At 45.4% G+C, this 25,144-nt stretch overlaps 1 protein-coding gene across 3 annotated transcripts in view; it reads left to right on the top strand.

Moving 5' to 3' along the window:
- The window catches only part of ABCC4 (ATP binding cassette subfamily C member 4), a 264,706-nt gene that overhangs the window by 106,696 nt on the left and 132,866 nt on the right, over positions 1–25,144 (top strand). For 2 of the 3 annotated variants that reach the window (XM_047081080.1, XM_047081094.1), the window contains 8 exons: positions 7,437–7,531; positions 7,782–7,868; positions 13,402–13,498; positions 16,698–16,907; positions 18,749–18,889; positions 19,512–19,549; positions 19,939–20,033; positions 22,095–22,241. In XM_047081080.1, the coding sequence (XP_046937036.1) occupies positions 7,437–7,531; positions 7,782–7,868; positions 13,402–13,498; positions 16,698–16,907; positions 18,749–18,889; positions 19,512–19,549; positions 19,939–20,033; positions 22,095–22,241 (910 nt within the window). The remainder of the gene's footprint in view (positions 1–7,436; positions 7,532–7,781; positions 7,869–13,401; positions 13,499–16,697; positions 16,908–18,748; positions 18,890–19,511; positions 19,550–19,938; positions 20,034–22,094; positions 22,242–25,144) is intronic. The other variant, XM_047081091.1, reaches the window with a different exon arrangement.

Below are 25,144 nucleotides of genomic sequence, written 5' to 3'. Positions count from 1 at the left end.
GGCTGTGCTGCGATTCTTGTATTCATGGTTCCATGTTGATAAACACGGATGGTTACCTATTCTGAGTGACACGGCATGTGGGGTCAGGGCCCCTTGTGCTCCTTCCCTCCTGGACAGAAAAGGAGGCCCGGCGTGGAGATGTAGTGAAGGGTGGAGTCCTGGCCCCAGCCTTGTCACTTCAGACACATCCTGTTACCTGTCTGGGCGTCTCCTGTCTGCTCCAAGTGACGACAGTGGGTCTGAAGATTTCTAAGAAGTTTGGCTGCAGTTCTGAAATGCCATCTATGACTCTGTTTAGTGATTGGTAAGGGCTTTAGGAAACCACAGAACCACCTGATGAGTTACGAGATCTTTTGCTTTTCTCCTCTTGGAACCCATGTGTCAACGGATGGGCATAAGATGGCTACAGAGAGTTGTGGCGTCCTGGAATTATGTTGCCCGTAGATACAAAGACTGCATGTGTAGTAGAAAGGCCTTGGCCTTTGGAGAGAGACAGTCTCGAGAATTAACTTGGGATGTTAGTCCATTTCCTTATTAAATGGTGGGCATATGGGACTTCTGTCGAGACTAAGCAGACATGCCGGGTTTTTGAAAAATGGTAGCTATTGTTACAATTATAGTCCTTTTCTCTAAATTCGTATATACATATAAATATAATAGAGATTTCTCCTTACAGCCTTCCCTAAATCTGGAGGGAAAACAAAACAAAAAAGGGCAACATTTATGTTATGTGTATATTACTAACAACTAGATGTGTTACACTAGATCTAATTGAAGTTTACTTAAGTCGTTGAGCAGATAATATTTCTGAAATAAAATAGGAGGATATGAAGTAATCACATTTAGCAACATCCATTTAGACTGATGACATACTCAGAACGACACTGTAGCAAGTTACAGAGTATAGTTTAGGGAACAGCTGGTTAAGTCCAAGGCCCTGGAGGCAGACAGTTGTGGATTGAGTCTCAGTCTATTTACCAGCTCTGTGATTCGGGTTACAAAGCTTGAGTTTCTTCGTCTATGAAATGGAGATGATCAACCTCATGTGGTATTTTTTAGGACGAAATGCAATAACTTTCTTAAAGCACCTGATTGCTAGGGACGTAACAAGCATTCTATAAATGTTAGAATAGTGTTGAAGAGATGCTGCCTCTTAATTAATAAAAGAGCAGCCAGTTTTGTGTAGAATCACCTCTCTATGAAATGTGACATGTTAGAAAAGAAGGTATTTGAGTATATAACTTCCATTATTTGAGGTGATATTTGTTATAGGTGCTCTAACGTAGTACGTTACATAAACCACCAACAAAGATAGTGTCTAACAGAAGATAAGCAATGTATCACATGACATTTGTCTGGCTATTTTACGTTGGAAGACTTTTTAGCATTTTTGGGTAATACATACTTGAAGGTGTAATATTGATAAATTCAAGTTTAGTATTTTCTCACATAGGTCACTCGAATTTATAAGCCTCTCTGGGGTGCTCACAGGCTTACAGTTTCTTCTATTTACTACATTTCTGCCAGCTTGGACATTTTCTTTTCTGATAACATTGACGGTTGTAAAATGATTATTGTTTTATCTTTAGTTTTTCATCTCTCACTTGAGATAGCTTTTACCTATGACATAGGAAATAAATAAGTACAAAAGGGATCTATAAGGCTAATCAAAATACGGAGACTAAGTTTATCGATAATCGTGTGTGTATAGAGAAGTCTTCAAGTCTTAATTTTGATATTATAAGTATACTTTTTATTTTAAATATACTTTAAAAAATGTCTGTTTATTTTTGAGAGATAAAGAGCACAAGGAGGGAAGAGGCAGAGAGAGAGAGAGAGAGAGACAGAGTTCAAAGGAGGCTTGGAGCTGTCAGCACAGAGCCCGACGAGGGGCTCGAACTCATGAACTGTGAGATCATGACCTGAACCGAAGTCAGACGCTTAACCAACTGAGCCACCCAGGTGCCCTTAAATATACTTTTAAATATATTTTTCAGTAACCACTTGGGGCAGCTTGATGAGGAAGGAAGAGTAAAAGGCTATGAGTAGAGACAAACTTCATTCAGATTCCATCCATTCCATTTAACAGCTGGCAGTCCTCAGACTGTTATGTAACCTCATCTCAGTTTCCCCATCTGTGAAGTGGGGCTAATTCTTTGCAGCTTGTGAGGATTAGAGATAATCACTGTCAGACAACTGGGCACCAGGCTTGGTGCATAAATCTTACCCTCTAGGAGCTGGGGAGATAAACCGTGCATGCGTGTACAAATTATGAAGCAGAATATGGTGGGCCCTTCCTGAGAAATCAAGGTCTTGGGAGTGTAGTAGAAAAAGGGTGAGTTCTAATTCAGGAAGCTCGAGGATGGTTGGGGAGCCGACAGGCCATGATAGGAGGGCCAATCATGGGAGAAATGTTAGGAACAAAGCCTCGGAACTCAGGCTGTTTGACTCGGGATCCAGCCCTCCTTTGCCCCCCAGGCCTCGAGTCTGGCTCTCCTAGACTGTCAACAGTCTGCTCAGTGGTATTTCTACTGAAGTCTCCACCATTGCCAGAGGGCACTCGACACAGGTTTTAGGCCTGGTGGCATCAACCCAGCATCGCTGTTTCTTGGCTTTCCTCTGGTCTTGTATGTGTGCTTTTTAGTGAAAACCATTACAGAGGAAAGAGTTGGTTAAATGTCACTGTGATGTAACTAACATTAGAATATCTTCTTCTCGGGGTGCCTGGGTGGCGCAGTTGGTTAAGCGTCCGACTTCAGCCAGGTCACGATCTCGCGGTCCGTGAGTTCGAGCCCCACATCTGGCTCTGGGCTGATGGCTCAGAGCCTGGAGCCTGTTTCTGATTCTGTGTCTCCCTCTCTCTCTGCCCCTCCCCCGTTCATGCTCTGTCTCTCTCTGTCCCAAAAATAAATAAACGTTGAAAAAAAAATTAAAAAAAAAAAAAAAGAATATCTTCTTCTCACTGGGAGATTGGGAGAATTTGAAATATTATGCTCAACTCAGGCTTTTCTCCTTTAACTGAAACAGAAAAATTATGGTTCGAAAATTAGCCTGACTCAGATTTCACTTCATATTCTTTGAAATGTTGTCCCCACTCCCCTCCCCCATCCCCCCCATCTGATGCTTGTCCATAGTTTGCAGAGTCAACAACACACTCAAAAATCTTACTACCGGGCTCAGAGAGCGTCTGTTCCGTATTCCCTAACTGTGCTAAATGAAAGGGTGGATTTTAAGTGCCTTCTCTAGAAAATGGCTAAGATTGCTCTGCCACAGTATGGTGCTATTTTAGAAGGAAAACAAAGCAATATAAAATCAAGGCATAAAAACCTAAGAACACTTTGCAAGGACTGTCAACAGTGACTTGGAGGCCAAGTAAACCGTGTGGGTGGGTGGAGGCTGGGAGCCTATCTCAAAATGGCCCATTGTTTTTAATGGAAAGCCAAAAGCAAGCGATGGTGTTGACTTCTGAGCTCAGCAAAAAAAACTCCATGTGAAATAGTGGATTTTCATGATTGACCAGTTGCTGCCTTTCATTTACTGTAATCCACTTAGGCTCTGAGCATGCAGGGAATTCTGGGAGTCTTTGTATGCTGTCAGGGAACGGGTTAGGATGGGGTGCTCTCTCTCCCTTCTCCTTTTGGTGGTGTGCTTGGCATGTTGTGATTCACCCTGAGGGGTCCCACTGTTGGTTTGATCAGAAAATCTGTATCAGCCACGAATAGCAGGTCATGATGATTTGTGTCCTTTTCCTACGTATAGAAGGTGTTTGTCCACGGTTTTGATTGTCATGGCATCCTTGAGCTTAGCCATTCTTGTCTCTCCAGCACATCTTGTAGAAGAGGAAAAAGAGGCTTAGGGAGATCAGTGGACATGCTTGTCATGGACATTCCAGCATGCCACTTGCTTTCTCCCAGATTTGCCAAAGTTAGAGACGAAGAGATGAGGGTTTATCCGTAGAAAGTGTTGCTGTGTATCCTAAGTCTATGCTTGAGAGGTGTGGTAGGTAACCAGCAAACTCCCCCACACTCTGCTTGTCGATGCTAGGACCTGTTTAGTGACAATTACAAGCCATCTAAATAAAGGTTTCTAATACAAGGTAGTTAAACCTGTTACCCTGTCCTTTAGGGGATGTTCTTATTACTCCCTTTTTTTTCTCCAGGTACTATGATTGGTTCATTTCTTTCTTTCTTTTTTTTTTTTTTAAATATAATTTATTGACAAATTGGTTTCCATACAACATCCAGTGCTCATTCCCAACAGTGCCCTCCTCAGTGCCCATCACCCACCTTCCCCTCTTTCCCAACCCCCATCAACCCTCAGTTTGTTCTCAGTATCCAAGAGTCTCTTATGGTTTGCCTCCCTCCCTCTTTGTAACTTTTTTTCCCCCTTTCCCCTCCCTCATGGTCTTCTGTTAAGTTTCTCAAGATCCACCTATGAGTGAAAACATGTGTCTTTCTCTGACTTATTTCACTTAGCATAATACCTTCCAGTTCCATCCATGTTGCTGCAAATGGCCGGATTTCATTCTTTCTCATTGCCAAGTAGTATTCCATTGTGTATATAAACCACAACCTCTTTATCCATTCATCAGTTGATGGACATTTAGGCTCTTTCCATAATTTGGCTATTGTTGAAAGCGCTGCTATAAACATTGGGGTACATATGCCCCTATGCTTCAGCACTGCTGTATCCCTTGGGCAAATTCCCAATGGTGCTATTGCTGGGTTGTAGGGTAGATCTATTTTTAATTTGTTGAGGAACCTCCACACTGTTTTCCAGAGAGGCTGCACCAGTTGGCATTCCCACCAACAGTGCGAGAGGGTTCCCCTTTCTCCACATCCTCGCCAGCATCTGTAGTCTCCTGATTTGTTCATTTTAGCCACTCTGACTGGTGTGAGGTGATATCTGAGTGTGGTTTTGATTTGTATTTCCTTGATGAGGAGTGACGTTGAGCATCTTTTCATGTGCCTGTTGGCCATCTGTATGTCTTCTTTAGAGAAGCGTCTATTCATGTTTTCTGCCCATTTCTTCACTGGATTATTTGTTTTTTGGGTGTAGAGTTTGGTGATCTCTTTATAGATTTTGGATACTAGCCCTTTGTCCGATATGTCATTTGCAAATATCTTTTCCCATTCTGTCTGCCTTTTAGTTTTGTTAATTATTTCCTTTGCAGGGCAGAAGCTTTTTATCTTGATGAGGTCCCAATAGTTCATTTTTGCTTTTAACTCCCTTGCCTTAGGAGATGTGTCGAGTAAGAAATTGCTGCGGCTGAAGTCAAAGAGGTTTTCCTTTGCTTTCTCCTCTAGGGTTTTGATGGTTTCCTGTCTCACGTTCAGGTCCTTTATCCATTTTGAGTTTATTTCTTAAATAATATTCATATATAACTTGATAGATTCCCAGATCTTCACATGAAAGCATGAAGCTTCTTCTTAGCTTTGAGTTCCACCTGGCTTGTGTGGAACAAGCATCTACTTAATTCAGCTGATCACCTCGGTGTCTCTTGAACACTTCCCTTTTGTTTTTCCTTTCCAGACTACTCTTCTCGTTTCTTGTACAGATCTCGTGAGTCACTCTATCACCATGCCTTAAATGTGAAGACAAGGGGGCCGCCTGGGTGGCTCATTCGGTTAAGTGTCTGACTCTTGGTTTCGGCTCAGGTCATGATCTCACAGTTTGTGAGACTGAGCCCCGCGTCAGGCTCTGTGCTGTCAGCATTTTTAAAGCGAATAAACCTAAAAAAAATGTGACGGGGTGCCTGGGTGGTTCAGTTGTTTAAGTGTCCCAACTTCAGCTCAGGTTATGATCTCATGGTTCACGGGTTCAAGCCCTGCACTGGGCTCTGTGCTGACAGCGGGAAGCCTGCTTGGGATTCTCTCTCCTTCTATATCTGTCCTTCCCCTGCTTATGGTCTGTGTGTCTCTCTCTCTCTCTCTCTCTCTCTCTCTCTAAATCAATCAATCAATCAATAAATAAGCTTAAGTAGAAGACAAGGGTCAGGTGTTAACCTTCTCTGAGGGTGGGAGGCTGAGGTCGAGATCAGCAAACTGGCTGGTTAAGACACACTTGTTCTTTTAGGGGTGCCTGGGTGGCTCAGTCAACTAAGTGTCCGACTTTGGCTCAGGTCATGATCTTATGGTTCGTGAGTCTGAGCCCTGTGTCAGGTTCTGTGCTGACAGCTCAGAGCCTGGAGCTTTCTTCAGATTCTGTGTCTCCCTCTTTCTCTGCCCCTCCCCTGTTCATACTCTCTCTCTCAAAAATAAGTAAACATTAAACAAATTAAAAAAAAACCCCACACTTGTTCTTTGATAAAGGAAGTCCCATGGTTTTCCAAGTCATGTGTGTGCCACCAGCTTGCACAAGTAGCCCTTGGCACAGACCTCCAGACTTGCACGTCCAGCTGCAACCTGATGTCCTCCGTAGGCATCTTGGCTTGCCCATAACCACGATCTCAAGTTGCATCTGCTGTCTTGCCCAGCTCAGTAGCCGGTGAGGCAGTTCTTCCCCTTTCTCACGTGGAGGACGATACATCGCTCCTCTTCTGCCACCACAACCCCACCCCTTCATCAACAGGTGTTACAGGCTCGACCTTTGAAATTTGCCCGGAACCTGACCACTGCTCTCCATTTCTGCTGTTCTCACTCTGGTTCCAGCCACAGCCTGCTCTCACCTACGTTCTTGCAGAACCCTCCTGATGTGTGCCCTGCCTTCACCGGATGCCCATACCATCTCTTTTCCACAGAGAGGCAAGAGGGATTTCTCAAAAACCTAAGCCAGGTCATGTCCTCCTCCCCATTTCACTGGGAGTGAAACATGCCCCCCGCCCCCTTACCTCTGCCCTTGCTCTCCCCATTCTTTTCTCACTCTGTCTAGCTCTGCTGGCCTGCCTGCTAGTCCTCCAACACCTTGGGCACCCATCTGCCCCATGGCCTTTGCGCTTGCTTGTTCCTGCACATGGACTGCTTTTCAGTTTCTGCAGGTGCACTTATCTGTGAAAGCCCCTCTGATCAGAGACCTTCCTGACCCCCGTGTAGGATGCACTTCCCCTGCCCCTCTCCCCCTGAGCCGCCTTCCTTTTTCTTCTTAGGACTTGCACTCATGCTAATTTTTCATATTGTCAGTCTCCCTCCACGGAAACTCAAGGGACTGTCTTCCTACAACCAAATTCATTGTGCCCAGAACAATGCCAGACATACAGTCGATGTTCAATAAAACATCTGTTAAAATGGTGAAATGCATAAATACTGTGGGGAAAAGCTGCCGAATGAAAACAAAAACCCCTGAGTTTGTTGGAAAGGTTCAGGGTTACAATTCTGTCTCTTTGAAATATCATCTATTGTAGTTGATCCCATACGCGTATGAAGAGCCGGTGCTGAAAGTCTAGGACGACAGGAGGATATATTTTACATCGTTTTCTTCTTCTTTGTGTCTCCGTGCAGGATTTGCAGCTTTTGGAGGACGGAGATCTGACCGTGATAGGCGATCGGGGAGCCACACTGAGCGGGGGGCAGAAGGCCCGGGTCAACCTCGCGAGGTAATCGCGGTTCGGTTGCCCTCCCGCGCCTGCGCTGTGTGCGGCTCCCAGGGCGCCTCACCCGAAACCACCTGCGGCTGCGCGGGGTGGGGGTGGGGCGCAGTGGGAAGCACGAGTCTTGCGTTATTACGGCGGCTCTCCGCGTGAACGCGACCCGAGTTGTTGCTGAACGCCGTCGGGCCTTGGAGAGGAGGGGGTGGGGTTAGGGGTGTGGGACGTTCTCCCGGCTGACGGCACTTTATGTTTCTAGAGCAGTGTACCAGGACGCAGACGTCTACCTCCTGGACGATCCTCTCAGCGCCGTGGATGCAGAAGTGGGCAGGCACTTGTTTGAACTGTGAGTTTGCCTGCTCCGGTCACTTCTGCTAAGAACCGCGTGGGGTTTGGGGAAGAGGGCTCGGGAAAGCCTGGACGCCTCGGTAGACTGCTGCTTCTGCTCTGGCGGCCGTCTTTCTCCTCCCTTCCCTCCACCGACGATCCGTTTTAGAGACATTTTCGGGGAACAAGGGGGAAGATGCAGACGGTGCTTACTGCGTCGGGGGCGGGGCAGTGAGTGGAGAACAGGCTTTGGGGGTTAAGAAATAGATGGCAGATTTCCCCTTGCTACTTGTAGGTGATAAACAAGACGTTGTTGGTGGAATAAGGAGGATGCTGGACAGTTTTCTGAATTGAAGAATGGGACTCGGTAACGTGGTGCTTGGCTGCCAGGTTCTTTTCCTTCATCATTTTTGTTGATGGCACATTTAGAAGTGCAGTTTGCTGGTTTGTGCTAATTATCCCGTAGGTTAGGAAGTGCTTGGTAAAGTCTAGAATAGCTTAAGAATGACTTATCCCGTATCACAGGATGGTTTCAATAATTGAGTGTTGCTTCATGGGTTCTTAAAATTAATAGGTAAGGGCCCCCGCATGTAGGGGTAACTTGAATTTGAAACTAGATACCCAGAATCTAGCTTATCTCCTGGCTCTCACTTTGTGTTTCGGGAATTGGTTTTCATCGGCTCTTGCTCAGTCGTGAAACCACTGATGTAAGTACTGGAAGCTAACATACGTGACTGATGCTTCCTGTGGACTGAGTGTAGACTGGCGTATGCAGAAGCATCGTGAGCTCACTCTTGCTAAAACGGCATCCAGATCTACCCCACAGTTAGCTTACTGTTATTAAAGCCGGTGAGCACTTTGAAGTGCATTTCCTGAAGCCCTAATGTGTGCACGGAGGTAGAGGTTCTTGCAAATGATGTTGAAAGTCCAGACCAGGGTGTCGGCCCCTTCGTTTCTCCTGAGACCTCTCTCCATGGCTGGCTGATGGCCGCCCCCTTGCTGTGTCCTCACACGGCCCCTCCTCTGTGCACGTGCACCCACGGTGTCTTTCTCCTTATGTCCTAATCTCTTCTAAGGACACCAGTCAGATTGGATAAGGACCCGTCATCAAGGCCTCATTTTCACTTAATTACCCCTTGAAGGCCCTGTCACCAAATTCTAAAGTAGTGGGGGCTTAAGGCATCAACATGTGAATTTTGGGGAGGACACAGTTCATTTACAACAAGTCCCAAGTAGCAAAGTAAAGAGATTCTAGCAGAGAGAGCAGTGTGAGGCAGTTCTGGGTTCTGGATACGAGGAGCTGGGACTCCGTGTCCCCTGAGTGTGGGTTCCTGTCATTTCTCCCCTAGAGCATGTATGTACCAAGTGTTTCGTTTTGGGATGATGACAAGTTCTGGAGATGGGTGGTGGTGATGGTTGCACAATGGTGTGAGTGTCCGTAATGCTGCTGAGCTCTATGCTTAAAGATGGTTAAAATCGTAGATCTTCAATTTATTTTACTGTAATTAAAGAAAAAAAGAAGCATGGCAGCATTGAATTTTTCAGAATGCAGAGAGCCGAGCAGCTGATACCTGACATGGCCTCCAGCTCTTTGATCCGACCTCCTTGCCCATCCCTTCCTGATCGCCACTGGATGAATTTTCCCTTAGGGAAGTGCCTTGTGGCTTGTTAGTGAGTTCGGTGACAGAGATTCCAACCCCCTCCCTTGGTGGCATCAGGAGTAGTCCAGCCTCCCTGTCCCCAGTGCCCCCCCACCCCCAGGCTCACAAATGTGTCTCCCCAACCTGGGCGGGGGGCGGATATTGCGCACAAGCTCTCTATCGCTGTAAGAACAGTTTCCGCTGGCCATTGAGTTTGTGTCACTTGGGAGGGGAGAAGATGACCTTCTAATTGCCAAGTATCAGTGTGCTTATCACAGAAACTCTCCCAGGTTCTTCTTTGAACCCAGGAGGTATTTATAAAGTCCTCTCGCACCTTTCGGGTTTAATGGCTTTGGATATACACTTGATAGAAGCAAGCTTGTTAAAATTGTTGTTTGCTAATCAGAACCACGTTCTTTGGGGAAACTTAGGGCAGGGAGCACGAATGCAATTTAGGAAATCACTCAGCAGCAGCTGGAGAATGTTCTCAACGAGCTAGAAAATTGGACTGAACAATATACTATGAAAGATGGCGGTTGTGTTGAAGCTCAGAGATGTGAAGTGTTTTGTATTAAAAGTGAATGAGTTACACTTCTACTTGCCATTAGCAGTTTACTTCGGTCGTGAATATATATCCAAGGTTATTAAGGTTTGCGAGTCTTACAACTATATGCTGTAAACATCGACGTGGATTCTATCACATGTGGAAGGTTGGAGGCCCTTGGGTGAACAGAAGCGCATGTAACCTGTTGGAGCGGTGGATCCTGTCTTATTTTAGAGAGCCCCATATCCCTAGACCCTCACTTCTGCGTAATCAGTTCGAGTCTGTCCTAACTGGATCTGCCCCACTACTGCCTACTCTGTTCACCTTTGCCGCCTCAGGCCTCCACGGACCCCCTTCATGCTCAGGGCGCAGCTCAGCATCCTCAAGTGGCGAAAAAGATTCTTTGCAGTCTGACCCATTTGCATTTCCAGCACTTCCTCACGCAAACTCCCTACTCCGGCCACGCTGGCTCTCGTGCAGTGCCCTGAATGAGCTGTGTCCCTTCCTCCTATCTGCCTGTCTGTACAGATCCTGTTCCTTCTGTCCGGGAGCCTGGGGGCCAGTGTGCCAGGACAAAGAAGATGCCACTGCCACCTTTCCCTCCTGTTTCTCCAGGGGGTGCCCTGTGCCCTTTCATCTTCCCACAGCCCTCAGTGGGCTGTACTTGAGCACTGATGAGTCCCCCCTACCCCTGACTCACTGTGAATGCACGAAGGCACCTTTGCGCAGCAGGTTTCTCTCCCAGAGCCGCTGCACCTGCTGTACCTTCTTCCAGGAATGTTTCCCCCAGATATGCTCATGGTCCGTGTGTCCCCTACATCCAAGATTGCAGCCCTCACCTTGCTTTTTCCTCATAGCATACATCACGACCCAAGAGTGCACTTTCTGTATTTATTTAATGTGCCTCCCTCTTCACAGTGTTGTCTGTTTTCTTGACCTGTAGATGTCCTTGGCACTTAGGAGTGCCTGGTACCTCAACAGAGGTCTGTTGATTGAATGAATGAGGGTAGTCACTGTCTTATTTGTATCCCCTCTACCACAGTACATGTGCCCTCTTAACACAGCCCTTACACAGGATAAAGGTTAAATAACTTGTTACTGATCCTTCATTTTTTTTTTTTTTTTAATGGCATGGCTTGGAAATTTTTACTGTTAAAAATTTGGCAAGTAGAGTATTTTCCTAGAGATTTTGATTAAAAAACATAATTTAGAAAAATTTAGAGCCATCACCTGATAACATCATTGTAATTCTCTTTATTTTTTTTATTGTATTTAAAAAAAAAAATTTTTTTTTTAACGTTTATTTATTTTTGGGACAGAGAGAGACAGAGCATGAATGGGGGAGGGGCAAAGAGAGAGGGAGACACACAGAATCGGAAGCAGGCTCCAGGCTCTGAGCCATCAGCCCAGAGCCTGACGCGGGGCTCGAACTCACGGACCGCGAGATCGTTACCTGAGGTGAAGTCGGACGCTTAACCGACTGAGCCACCCAGGCGCCCCTGTAATTCTCTTTGTATTTCCTCGTGTTTGGTGGAATGTTAGGAAGAAAACATTTTAAAAGTTTTGCATTGGCCCATCTTGGACGCAGCAACCCATCAGATGTGGTGGTTAACATCTGTCTTCAGGGATTGCCAGCAGGGAATTTTGAATTAAGAAGTAACAGTTCCCTTAAACACGCTAAGCCTGAAGAGGGGTTTACTCGCTCAGGAAACTTAGGAATAAAAGCCACACCAAGACCTTTCAAAAGGGAAACATTAATCCTCCTGGATGTAAAGAATGGAATAATAGTATATATACCTACATCCTGGGGTCTTGCTTCTGATCTCAGGTCCAGTCTCAGAAGTGTCCCCTGAGGACTTTTCTGTCCTGAGTCCAAACCAAAGGGCCACTTGTGGGTTAGGGAAGGTGGAGAATGGACCCAACATTGAGTGAGTGGATTAGTGTTCTTAGAACATACCTATGGGTTGTCATCGGCCTTATTTTAAGATGAAGGAACTGAGGTTCAGAGAGAGGTCCGTTAGCTCATCTGACATCACCAGGCTAGTAAGAGGGATTTGAACTGCAGTCTGGGTGCCTGCAGAACTCTTGATCTGACCTACATCAGCAGGTTGAGTTGGGGCCCACGTTCCTGCGATTTGCTGTGCAAGGGGCTCTGTCACCCAGAGCATATGCCTAGGGCCCTGCCTCTGGTCAGATGGCCCCGTCTCAGGCTATGTGCTGACCTGGACAGGTTGTGGACCATGGTGGGGTGCAGGCTGGAGTGCAGTTCCTAGGGGTATGCATTTAAAACGAGGAGCATTTTGAGGAGTTACTGTAAAAAACCTACTTGAGTGCTGATGGGGCTCTTGGCTAAGAGGACTGGTGTGTCCTTTGAGCTGTTGAATGGTTTCCACTATGATTTCGGCCCCTTGGATTCTCTTCTTTCGTATTCATATTCAGAAGGTTTTCAGTCCGACTGAAAGATGGTTTAGTGTTCTGGATGGGACTGTGGGGATATTGTAAACACTAATTGAGGACATGCCAGTCTTTGTTTTCTAATAGTATTTAGGAAGTGTGTCTAGAAAGTGTCTAGAAAATGCACTTTGGGAAGAAGGTTACTGAAAATTTAAGATTTTTTTTTTTGGTTAATATTACATCATAAATCCCTAGCAAACTAAGAAAGCAAACTAAGCAAAAAGCTAACCTAGCAAACTAAGAAAAATGTACATTTTTGTATAACTTAGATCCCTCCTTCACCCAGTCATACACAGGGATGAAACACTAGTATTTTCATTCAGTCCGGTTTTGGAATCTCACTATTGCTCAATTGTTTTTTCACCATGAAATATATAAATAATTGTTAAGCTGAGTTTTAGGGGGGAAAAATGTTAGTTAGCTCTTGGCGTCTCCCTCACTGGACTGCTTTTTTTTTTTTTTTTAACGTTTATTTATTTTTGAGACAGAGAGAGACACAGCATGAACGGGGGAGGGGCAAAGAGAAAGGGAGACACAGAATCAGAAGCAAGCTCCAGGCTCTGAGCCATCAGCCCAGAGCCCGACGCGGGGCTCGAACTCGCGGACCGCGAGATCGTGACCTGAGCTGAAGTCGGGCGCTTAACCGACTGAGCCACCCAGGCGCCCCTGGACTGCTTTTTGGAATTTCTTAGCAGAACTAGACTCAAGTTGGTGGATAAATTCGAGGACCTCATTAGGTTCCCAGTGATTTACATTTGTATTTGATTTGTATCTGTATTTATATTGGTTTTTAAACTACAAATCTTTGACTAGTGTGTTGTCTTTGTCTCTATGTGTTTTGAAAATGTGTGTTTTTCAATTTGGAGCACCCCCATTAACGTGGTTTTTGCTTACTGTACCTTTTATATTTATAGGTGTATTTGTCAAACCTTGCACGAGAAGATCACAGTCTTAGTGACTCATCAGTTGCAGTACCTAAAAGCTGCAAGTCAGATTCTGATATTGAAAGATGTAAGTAATTTCTAGACATCTGTGGGACTTGCTAGCACTCAGGTGTGTTGAAGGTGAGACCTCCCAGCAGGTCTCTTCTCAGGTTTGTGCCAAACTCCCTCTCCTTCCTTCGTTTTGTACCCTGTCCTGCCCAGAGCTGGTATTCCTGCTTTTAGGCATGAATCCAGACATGTAGAAATGGAACTGTTCCGCTCTAGGCCATATTACCCTAAATATATAAAATTGGTGCCTCAGAGTTCTAAATTATAACTGTTCTAGTAAAATTGCTTGGGAAAGTGATGCTGTTTTATTTAGAACTTTTGTTTTCCTCTTCTTCCACGTAAATCAAAGTGTATTATTTGAAAATTAGGGAGACTGAGACATACTCATTTCTATTTGTCTTCTGCAGTTTAGCCAAAGAGCGTCTTCCATTAGTGACAGAAGCGTGGTTGGAAAGCTGAGTGCCCCTGGTCGAGACATGCAGTCCTGCGTGTAGCCAGTTGCTAGTCTCCTGGCATAGGGTCCTATGTGTGCCCCATATGTGTGAGAGCCGGGGCGGCGATAAGTAAAAGTCCCTGCCATCGTGGGGCTTCCATTCTTGTGGGGACAGGGGTAATGTGTGGGGCAGGGGGCGGAGCATACTATGACTGCCTCCCCAGGGAGCTGGTGCCTCAGGGGACCTAAGTGACATGAAGGTGCTGGCCGTGCAGTCACCTGGGGGAGGGGGGTTGAGGCAGGGGGTCCAGCGGTGGGGTCCTAAGGAAGGAACTGACCTGGCATGTTGTAAGAATGTCTGGAAGACCCGTGTGTCTGAGGCACTGTGGGCGAGAGAGTGTGAGGGAGGTGGGCTCAGAGCAGTGGGCGGCTGGCCCGGAAGTGGGTTGGAAGCCATTGGATAGATCAGAGCAGAGGGGTGATGTGGTTTGATGCATGGTTTTAAAAGATCCCTCTTGGGGCACCTGGGTGGCTCATTTGGCTAAGTGACTTCGGCTCGGGTCATGATCTCACAGTTCGTGAGTTGAAGCTTTGCATCAGGTTCTGTGCTGACTGCTCAGAGCCTGGAGCCTGCTTCGGATTCTGTGTCTCCCTCTCTCTCTGCCCCACACCTGCTTGCACTCTTTCTCTCTGTCTCTCAAAAATGAATAAAGGTTAAAATAATTTTTAAAAGACCTCTCGATGTTTGCTGGAGGGGCAACAGCAGAAGCAATTAGAAGTCTCAGTAAAGTTCAGAAGACGGAATCATGGGCTCAGATTAGTGTATCAGTTTCTGGAGCTGCCATAACAAATTACCACACACTGCATGGATTAAGTAACGGAAGTCTATCATCATCACCCTTCTGGAGCCTACCAGTCCAAAATCAAGGTGCTGGCAGGGCCACGCTCTTGTGAAGGCTCTTGTGGGGAATCCTTCATCACCTCTTCCAGCCACTGGTGTTAGCCAGCTGTCCTTGGTGTTCTCGGCTTGCCACTGCAACACCGTGGTCTCTGCCTCTCTTGTCACATGGTGTTCACCGCGTCTGAGTCTTTCCTCTTAGAAGGACGTCGGTCATACTGGATTTGGGGTCCATCCTACTCCGGCATGACTTCAGCTTGATCACATCTACAAAGATCCTATTCAAAATTAGGTCACATTCGTAGGTATCGTGTTTGGGCCTTGAATGTGTCTTTCTGGTGGAGCCATCATTCAACCCCCAAGAGCTAGCATGGGTCCCAGGGTGGGGGTTACTGAGAATTTTCCAGGCTTAGTAGTTGTTTGATGTTTCACTCCTTGGCTTGTTTACCTCTGAGCCTCAGCACCTCGGTCATGAACCCTGGTCTGCTCCAGCTGGCCCTCGCTCAGATCCTCACGACATCAGATGAAATTCTGCCCTAAGAAAGATGACGAGAGTGCAGAGTGTCTGCCTCTTGGGAGCAGGTACCTGTGTCGACTCCTGCAGTCCTCTGGGAATAGGACGCTCCGATTTCCCGAACTGGAAAAAATTTAGTTTCATGTGCAGAGGGGATGATGGAGTCAGGTAAACCCCCAGCGTTGGCGGGGTTATGAATATAGAACCAACAGCCTATTTAGCCAGAGTCTGGATGTTTCGGGGTCCCCTTACTGTTTTTTTCTGAGGACATTACTCCCAACTTTACTACTGTCAGAGCAAACCGTTTGTCCACCAGTGAGCTCCGCTGGGTGAGTTGTTTATTTTTATTTATTTATTTAAAAAAAAAATTTTTTTTTTTTTACCGTTTATTTATTTTTGAGACAGAGAGCATGAACAGGGGAGGGTCAGAGAGAGAGGGAGACACAGAATCCGAAACAGGCTCCAGGCTCTGAGCAGTCAGCACAGAGCCCGACTCGGGCTCGAACTCACAGTGAGATCGTGACCTGAGCTGAAGTCGGACGCTTAACTGACTGAGCCACCCAGGCGCCCCTGAGTTGTTTATTTTTGAGAGACAGAGCGTGAGTGGTGGAGGGGCAGAGAGAGGGAGACACAGAATCCGAAGTAAGCTCCAGGTTCCCAGCTGTCAGCACAGAGCCTGATGTGGAGCTTGAACCTGTGAACTGTGAGATCGTGACCTGAGCCAAAGTCGGATGCTTAACCAACTGAGCCACCTAGGCACCGCTGTCCTATATAAATTTTAGGATTGTTTGTTATAGCTCTGTGAAGAATGCTGGTATTATTTTGATCTTTTTGCTGCTTTAAATGCCTGTGGTAGTTACACTTTTTTTTCCTGTTGTTGTTAAAGTTTATTTACTTAATTTTGAGAGGGAGAGAGAGACAGAGACTGTGTGTGTGTGTGTGTGTGTGTGTGTGTGTGTGTGTGTGAGTGTGTGTGTGAGTGGGGGAGTGGCAGAGAGAGAAGGAGAGAGAGAATCCCAAGCAGGCTCTGTGCTCATAGAGTGGAGCCAGATGCGGGCTTGATTGTGCACAGACTGTGAGATCATGACCTGGGCCGAAATCAAGAGTCTGATGCTTAACCGACTGAGCCACCCAGGCACCCCGAGTTACACGTTTCTTATATGACCCCCAGCACCTACCATAGGATTAGACTGAGAACGGAATGCTCCATTCTGTGTCCAGTTGAATTGAATGAGATGTGTCAACCAGAATTCACCTAAAGATAATTTTCTTACAAAAATTGTAATGTGAGACCAGTTAAGTATTTTTGATTAGCATTAGTTTAATGTTATCAAATGTAAATGAACCATCAAATTCTTTTGTTTTTATTTTAGGGCAAAATGGTGCAGAAGGGGACTTACACTGAGTTTCTGAAATCTGGGGTGGATTTCGGTTCTCTTTTAAAGAAGGAAAATGAGGAGGCTGACCAGAGTCCAGCTCCAGGATCTCCCGCTCTGAAGAATCGGAGCTTCTCGGAGTCTTCTCTTTGGTCTCAGCAGTCTTCCAGGCCCTCACTGAAAGATGGCCGTCCAGAGGGCCAGAATGTGAGTTTTCCTCTTGCAGCACGGCCTGGTTGTGTCTGCTCTTGTGTCCTCATGCATCTTGAGTCCGCTCCGTCCCTGACACCTTCATTTGTCCCAGAGTAGATTCTGAGGTTCCAAGGCCTTGTTGCATGTAATGGGTAGAATTAATGTAGAATGAAGGGAGCAAGCCTGATTAGGGTTCTCCTTTGGGTGTTGGACGGAGGAGGAGCTTGCGGGGCTCAGTAGTGGGTGGACTGCTATAAATTCCTGGGGGTCGGTGGCTCATGCTGCTGGTAGGGCTCTTGAATTTACCATAGGTAAATCTTCCTTGCTCTGGAGGCCCCAGGCTACCCTTTTGCATCCAGACATTTAATTTGAAGTCTCCTCCAACTGAGTCCTGCTGTGGTCCATGTTAAGTCAGCTACTTTTCCTATGTGGTGGAATGTTCTGCTGCTGCATGTGACCTTTGGTATTATTTTGCCCCATTGTCCGATGGTTGGTGAGAGGCCAGAAGTAGCATGTGTGAAGGGTCTGGCACATAGCAGACACTTTAGAGTTAGCTCCCATCTTCCTTTCTTACACAAGTTCAAGAACCACATCTTATCCATCTTTGAAACCATAGAGGCCAGCATACAGCCAAGGACATCTTTTTTTTTTTTTTTTTTTTTACATTTTATTTATTTTAATTTTTAATTTTATTTATTTTTTTAACTTTACATCCAACTTAGCATATAGTGCAACAATGATTTCAGGAGTAGATTCTTTAGTGCCCCTGACCCATTTAGCCCATCCCCCCTCCCACAACCCCTCCAGTAACCCTCAGTTTGTTCTCCATATTTATGAATCTCTTCTGTTTTGTCCCCCTCCCTGTTTTTGTATTAGTTTTGTTTCCCTTCCCTTATGTTCATCTGTTTTGTCTCTTAACATCGTCATATGAGTAAAATCATGATTTTTGTCTTTCCCTGACCCACTAATTTCACTTAGTATAACATCCTCTAGTTTGATCCACGTAGTTGCAAGTGGCAAGATTTCATTCTTTTTGATTGCTGAGTAATATTCCATTGTATATGTATACCACATCTTCTTTATCCATTCATCCATCGATGGACATTTGCAGCCAAGGACATCTTTGGCTTATGTGAATCTACAATGCATTCTCAGTTCTCCGGATAGAAGTGCAGAAATATACTAGATCTCCCTTAAAAATATGCACAGGTAGTCCTCAATGTCCAAACTCTCACAGTCCAAATCTAGGGGCCTGGATGATTCTGGTAAGGGTTTGGATTAGTCCCTCACATTCCAGACTGAAGAATAACTCTTTGAAATTCAGGAACCAAAAAAATTCAGACCATGTGTTATCCATTGCTGTCCAAACTCTCCCTCGTGTTGTTTGAACTCCGTTTACTGTATTTGGATAATATTTTGAGCTCCTACTATGTTTTATGTTCCCATCATTTAGTGGCACAAATAATCTACAGAGATACCCATATCATTTTGTATATTACCGTGGAATAAGCTTCTGCATTTATACTTGAATTGGGTATGTTGTACACGTGCTGGAAATGGTTATGTTCTGCTTCAAACAAAATCACGCAGTAGTGAGTAACCTCGTACAAACAGTATTTCCTTTTTGCTGATAGATTCCTAGAAGTGGGATGGCTGGGCCCAAGGGTGAACGCATATGTGGTTCATCTAGATACTTCTATACCCTTCTCTGCAGGACTTGTATTATTTTGCACTCTCGGCGTGTAAGATGTGTCTGTTTTCTCATGGCTTTGCCAGCGGAGCACACCATTGACCTTTCAAAGTTTTGGGAGTATGGTGTAAAGGTTCGTCTCTTGCTGCTTTTTTCCCCTTGCCAGACTGAGAATCTACAGGTTACAGTGTCAGAGGAGAGGCGTTCAGAAGGAAAAGTTGGTCTTAAGGCCTACAAGAGTTACCTCACAGCCGGTGCTCACTGGTTCATCATCATTTTCCTTATTCTACTAAACATCGCTGCTCAGGTAAGTAAGGACATTCATTTTGTCTTGTGGCCTCAGCTTGATGTTTACAGTGTGACTTCTACTGTATATATTTACGCCACTGTTACCGTATCACTCAGTCCACTTGGATTTGCATTGAAACATGCTATCTTGGGGAACAAAATAACTTGATGTTTACTGTGTTGTGTGTGCTCTTAGAGAGCTTCTAGAAGAAGAAGGATGTCTTTCAAAGATTTAATTTTTTTTTTTTTTAATGTTTATTTTTGAGAGGGAGAGAGACCGAGCATGAGTGGGTGAGGGGCAGAGAGAGAGAGGGAGACACAGAATCCGAAGCAGGCCCCAGGCTCAGAGCTATCAGCACAGAGCCCGATGCAGGGCTTGAAACCACGAGCCATGAGATCATGACCTGAGCCAAAGTCGGACGCTTAACCTACTGACCCACCCAGGCGCCCCTCTTTCAAAGATTTTAAAATGTAACATGCACTTACTTGAGGTGTTGTTACCTGGGATGTGGGGTTTGGCTCAGACCTGAGCTGAAAGAATCGTGTCTGATTTCCAGAGCCTTTCAGCGTTCCTTTTGGGGGAGTGAGAGAGTTGAGGTGCTAGGCGATGCTTGATATTTATGTTTATTTCTTCGTGCTAGGTTGCCTACGTTCTCCAGGACTGGTGGCTCTCCTATTGGTGAGTTGTTTCTGGTCTGATATGAGGTGCCCCCAAATTGGCAGGCAGCCTCTCTTTCCCACAGAGTCGGGTTTGTTGGGCCTCCTGTCCTAATCCTCCCTTAGTTTCCCTAGAGCAAAAGAGACATTGAAGTTCTTGCTGGTGGAGTGTGACCCTCCCACGGTCTCTTCCCACATCTGACCCTCAGTGTCTATACACAGACAGTCCTGAGAACTGAAAGTGTCACGATGCAAGTTGAATTTGTATAAAGAGGATGTACATGGGGCCCTGCATGCTTGGGATCCTTTCCAGCATAAAACATGTCTCCCAAATTGAGGTTAATTTTTTTCTTTTTGTATTCATCTAAATTCTATCAATAGCTTAATATTTTTTTTCCCCCTTTTTCACAGGACAAATGAACAAAGTGCCCTGAATGTCACGGTAAATGGGAAAGAAAATGTCACTGAGAAGCTCGATCTTCACTGGTACTTAGGAATTTATTCAGGTAAAGTTTAATCATTCGGTTTATTATCCGGGAGTCTGAGGTGCTTACAATGAGCCTGTGTGAGTAACTAGGGCTTCCAGGAGTAATTCAGTAATGTCTTAACAGATTAAGAGTCTGAGTCGCATTTACTCTGTGAATTAATTAGAATAATTATTTTTAAAATCTACCAGAAGAAAGAGGTTGAATGAAGACTCTTAATTTGCTCTGTACTGGATTTTGGAAGTTAAACCAGGATTGAGCATTCAGAAAATCAGCCACTGGAAATATGTGGCTATTGTCTATTCTAATAGGTTGCTTTCGCTAAATCTTATATCATTATTTGGATGGGCAAGGGGATTAGAAACGGATCCCCACCCTGTGGTTCGGATTGTTCCAATTCTGTCTGAATAAACCCTGGCTTTTATTGAACTTGGATGAAATCCTCTGGCAGCGAGGCTCCCCCACATAAAAGCATTATTCCCTCACAGGTATGCAAAGCTCCCTTCCCCGTACTGCTCATCTCCTGGGCTTCACTAATGACTTAAGAGAGAAGCTGAGCAGGGAAAAATCCAGTGTCTGGGAATTAGGATTCCTTCTCTCTCTTACCTTGAGATCACAATGTTATCGCGTCCCCAACTGTGTGATTAATTTAACATTTGGCTTGCCAGACTAATATTAACACAGCGCTCTGCTTTCACAAGAGTGCTTACAATATATGTGGCATTACATACTTTTTAAAGGAAATCCTCATCTGAAATTTTAAATATTCTCGCCGGAAACGCTCATACAAGCTTTCCGCAAAGATAGAGCGAGCGATCTTTGTGAAAACCTACTCACTGAAATGTGGTTATTTATTTCGTTGATCACTTGCTAAAGAACCCTGAATACATGAGCTGTTTCCCTTCCACACGGGTGGGCTGTGAGAGGCCCGGTGGCGGGGAGGGGGAGGGAGGAGCCGTTCTGCTGCACAGCCAGGCAGGATGGGGGCCTCAGGAAAACGCCTCTGGATGGCAGTTAGGACTCTGAACAGCTTTCAGAGTGGAGACAACAGTGATGTGTCATGTGAGGGGTAAAAATGGACTTGATGGAGTATTACTCACAGAAGTTATCTCCCAACTCTCTTTAGCATGGGGAGTTCGGGAGATGATAGGAAAATGATGTTGATTTTTATGCCCATCATAGGTACTCATTTATGCCATTGACAAAAATCTATAATTTAAATCAGTTGTGTTCATTTAAAAAGGCTTTGTGTTTGTATAAAATGCTTGGTGTTGGAGATTAGTTGCTCACCGAGGTTATTTCATGCTAATGTATAATTTGTATTTTCTTGCACTTCCGTTGAGAGATTTTCTACTTGCAACTTAATATGGTATTTTCATATTCTTTAAAGCCACTTGGGCATTTTCTACAAGGAAATGGCACATCATTTATTTCCCTTGTTCCCTGTTAATTCACATGCTGGTGTGAGAGCATACCGAAGTTTTAGATTATGAGATGTGTAAATAGAGTAGCAAAACTTGAAATGTGGAGAAGGGAAGATCACCGAGTTTTTGTAATTATCTCTTTTTCTTCTTTGGTTTTATTTTTTTTAAAATTTTTTTTTCAACGTTTTTTATTTATTTTTGGGACAGAGAGAGACAGAGCATGAACGGGGGAGGGGCAGAGAGAGAGGGAGACACAGAATCGGAAACAGGCTCCAGGCTCCGAGCCATCAGCCCAGAGCCTGACGCGGGGCTCGAACTCGCGGACTGCGAGATCGTGACCTGGCTGAAGTCGGATGCTTAACCGACTGCGCCACCCAGGCGCCCCTCTTCTTTGGTTTTAATAGAACTTGTAATTGAATCAGGAAAGCCTAGTATGAAATTATCATTTACACCTGATTTTCTTTTACATACAGTTTCTATTTAATGAGAGAAAAGTAAATGATATACTTCTTTATAAAAGTATCTTGCAAATGCATTGCACTCTTACAGAAGCCACATGTCTTTTGACACAGAATTTCTTCATCAACTGCCTGCCATGCTATGGCTTCGCCAAAGAAAAGGTGGGGATGTTGCTCTGAGTGATGTTTCTTTATTCCAGGTTTAACTGTGGCTACTATGCTTTTTGGCATAGCGAGATCTCTGTTGGTATTCCACGTCCTTGTTAATTCCTCACAAGCTTTGCACAACAAAATGTTTGAGTCCATTTTGAGAGCTCCAGTGTTGTTCTTTGACAGAAACCCAATAGGTAAGTCAGACACCAGGTTTCTTTGTAAATCTGCCTCATTGACACCGTTTGTGTCTGATCACGTTTCAGCATTGAGAATGGAGGAGACGCTTGGAAGAAATCGCTGTGTGTGTTGATTCATTGTCCACAAAAAGCTTCACTGACAGTTTTCTACTACCTGACAAAATCTGAATGTGGGGTGCATACGAGCTTCTTTCTTTCTTTTTTTTTTAGTTTTTTTTAAATGTTTATTTGTTTTTGGGAGAGAGAGAGAGAGAGAGAGGCTGAGTGCTAGTGGGGGAGGGGCAGAGAGCGAGGGAGACACAGAATCTGAAGCAGGCTCCAGGCTCTGAGCTGTCAGCACAGAGCCCGATGTGGGGCTTGAACTCTTGAATCTGGAGATCATGATCTGAGCTGAAGTCAGACGCTTAACTGACTGAGCCACCTAGGCACCCCAGGTGCATGCAAGCTTCTATTCCGATTTAGGTGCGTGTGGAAAATAAACAGGTTTAGGAATCTGTTTGTTGTGGGGCATATGAAACACCCTTCGTTGGATGCAGGAGCGTTTAAATGTTGTTGACCAGTTGCCAGAACATTGACTGCATCATGTGGCATTAAACTAGGTCATCCTGGACTTGAAGGTGTACCTAAAATTGTAATGAAAAATTAATTAAAACCCAAGATTGAAGTGTACACATCCTCTTCGATAGAAGCTCCTCACTCTAGCTTTAAAGTGGACTTTTGTTTCCATAATTGGAGGCTTTGTGGCACGTCGCACATAAGTTCCTCAACGTGAGCACACCTGGGAGGGTGTCTGAGTGGTTGATGCCCCACCCTGAGGTCTTTGACCTGTCTTGCTGCTGGGGGTGGCCTCCTGACCTGGGTCCCCAGGAAGAGTTTGTTCATCAACACGTGCTCCCACTGTTCAGGCCCAGGGCGGCTTGGTTGATGCAGGAGAGGATTGAGGGGACCCATCCAGGCAGGGAGGGAGGCTGGAGAGAGCACAGGAGTAGGCTTGGCCTGGCTGTTAGCTAGCCGTGTGACCCAGGCCACAGGTGTACATACCGCTGGGCAGGTGACTCTCAAAGCGGGATGTTGTCGTGGTTAGAAGTGTGGACTGTGGATCTGGCTGCCTGGGCTCACACCTGTGCTAGCTGATCATAGTAGCTGGTTATGTTTCTGTGAGTACTCAGGTGCTAGTTACTTAATTTCTCTGTGCCTCAGCATTCTTAGCTGTAGAATGGGGATACTCTTGGTACCTCCCTTATCCAGGCAGTGTGGGAATAAAGCAGATCGGTACATTCACACAGGCTAGAGCAGTGCTTGGCCCGTGGTCAGCACCTAATGACTCTTGGCCACAATGACGCATGGCGTCTCGGAACTTCCTCACCTGTGAAATGGAAATGCCAGCTGCCCTTCCTGCTTCACAAGGCTGTCGTGAGGATTAAATAAGACTGTTCAGGAAAGCATTTGGGGCTGTTTATTCAGCACGTTTGTTTAGCGCAGGCCGGGTGCAGAGCACAGGAACGGTGATCTGCAGAGGCCCCAACTCATCTGTAGTCTTGTTACAGCCGCGGTCAGGAGACTGGAGGGCGCACGCATCTGACGGCCGGGAAGTTGCCGCACTTTGCCAGTTAATTTGAAAACTGTGGTCATAAAGTTGAGAGCATTAAGTGGGACTGCGTTTCTGTTATCACAGCCTCTGAATGCTCATGGCCACAGTTAACCAGGTTCTTCCTGTTCAAGACCTGTAGGCTTCTCCACATGCTGATTTATTTATTATTCAAGGATTTGGGACCGAGTCTAAATCTTCAAGGTCGCTAATCTTAGAGCCACACACTAGTGTTTATCTTGCTCTCCCCCTCCTGGATCTGTTAACAGGGCTTCTTTTCCTTCAAGAAAATAGAAACCCAAATAAGCACTCTAAAGATAGGCCCAGTTTGTCCAGAATGTTCAGAGGGCATGAATTATTTACTGTTTTTAGTGATAGATTAAAAAAACATTTTTTTTAATTAGAAAAGTATTTTAAGTGGTAGATTTTAAATTTCCATTTGGATATCATTTTTATAGTTTTTAAACCAATGGGAAGAACACACCAAAGCTGTGCTTCATAGGGAACATCATGGATCGTATCTATATTTTAATGGTTCTGTGATATTAAAAAAGCAATTCCCCTCTATAGTAGAAGGGTAGGCATACTTCATTTTTTTTAAAGTTTATTGAGAGAGAGAGAGAGAGAGGGAGGGAGGGAGGTGAGGGGCAGAGAGACAGAGAGGGAGAGAGAGAATCCCAAGCAGGCTCTCACTGTCAGCTCAGAGCCCAACACAAGGCTCAGACTCCTGAACCGTGAGATCATGACCTGAGCCGAGACCAAGAGTCAGACATTCAACCAACTGAGTGAGCCAGGCACCCCTAGGCAGGCTTGATTTTTAAGTTAAACATCTGTGCCCAGTGGTCCCACTCCGAGTTACAGAGTGCCCTCTGAGCAGCATGGAGAATCCAGGAAGCATATCATTCTGTTCTCAGTACTTTGTTATCCAGAGCACCTTCTCAGGGAGATGTCAGTAAGTTTCCTAAGAGTTCGTGGTCCTGACAGCATCTCGGAGTTTGGAAAAGAGGGAATGGGAAGGAGGGGAAGGGTGTAGTCTCCCGCAAGTGAGGCCCGGGGTGGCGACGGCATCCGCACACACTACAGCCTGGCTTGGATTTGCAGATGTCTGCCAGGGTTCTCTTCCGTAGCCACCTTCAGTTCCCTCTTGTGCTGGAATATTCCCAGTGAACCCGATCCAGATTGTGGAAGTCTCTTTTTACATTTGTTCGTGGGTGTTTCCACCCCAGATGGGCTGATTCCCTTTTCCCGCTTCTCCCATTTTGTTAATCAGTGGGAGATCCTTTGACCTTGTGCAGAGAACCAGGCCTTCGGT

This window comes from Lynx rufus, unplaced genomic scaffold (genome assembly GCF_022079265.1).
Source record: "Lynx rufus isolate CCGP_SWC_20201006 ecotype Redwood Valley unplaced genomic scaffold, mLynRuf1.p SCAF_1, whole genome shotgun sequence".
NCBI classification, from domain to species: Eukaryota; Metazoa; Chordata; class Mammalia; order Carnivora; family Felidae; genus Lynx; species Lynx rufus.
Note: the sequence above shows the minus strand (reverse complement) of the source record. Positions and strands in the feature narration are given on the sequence as shown.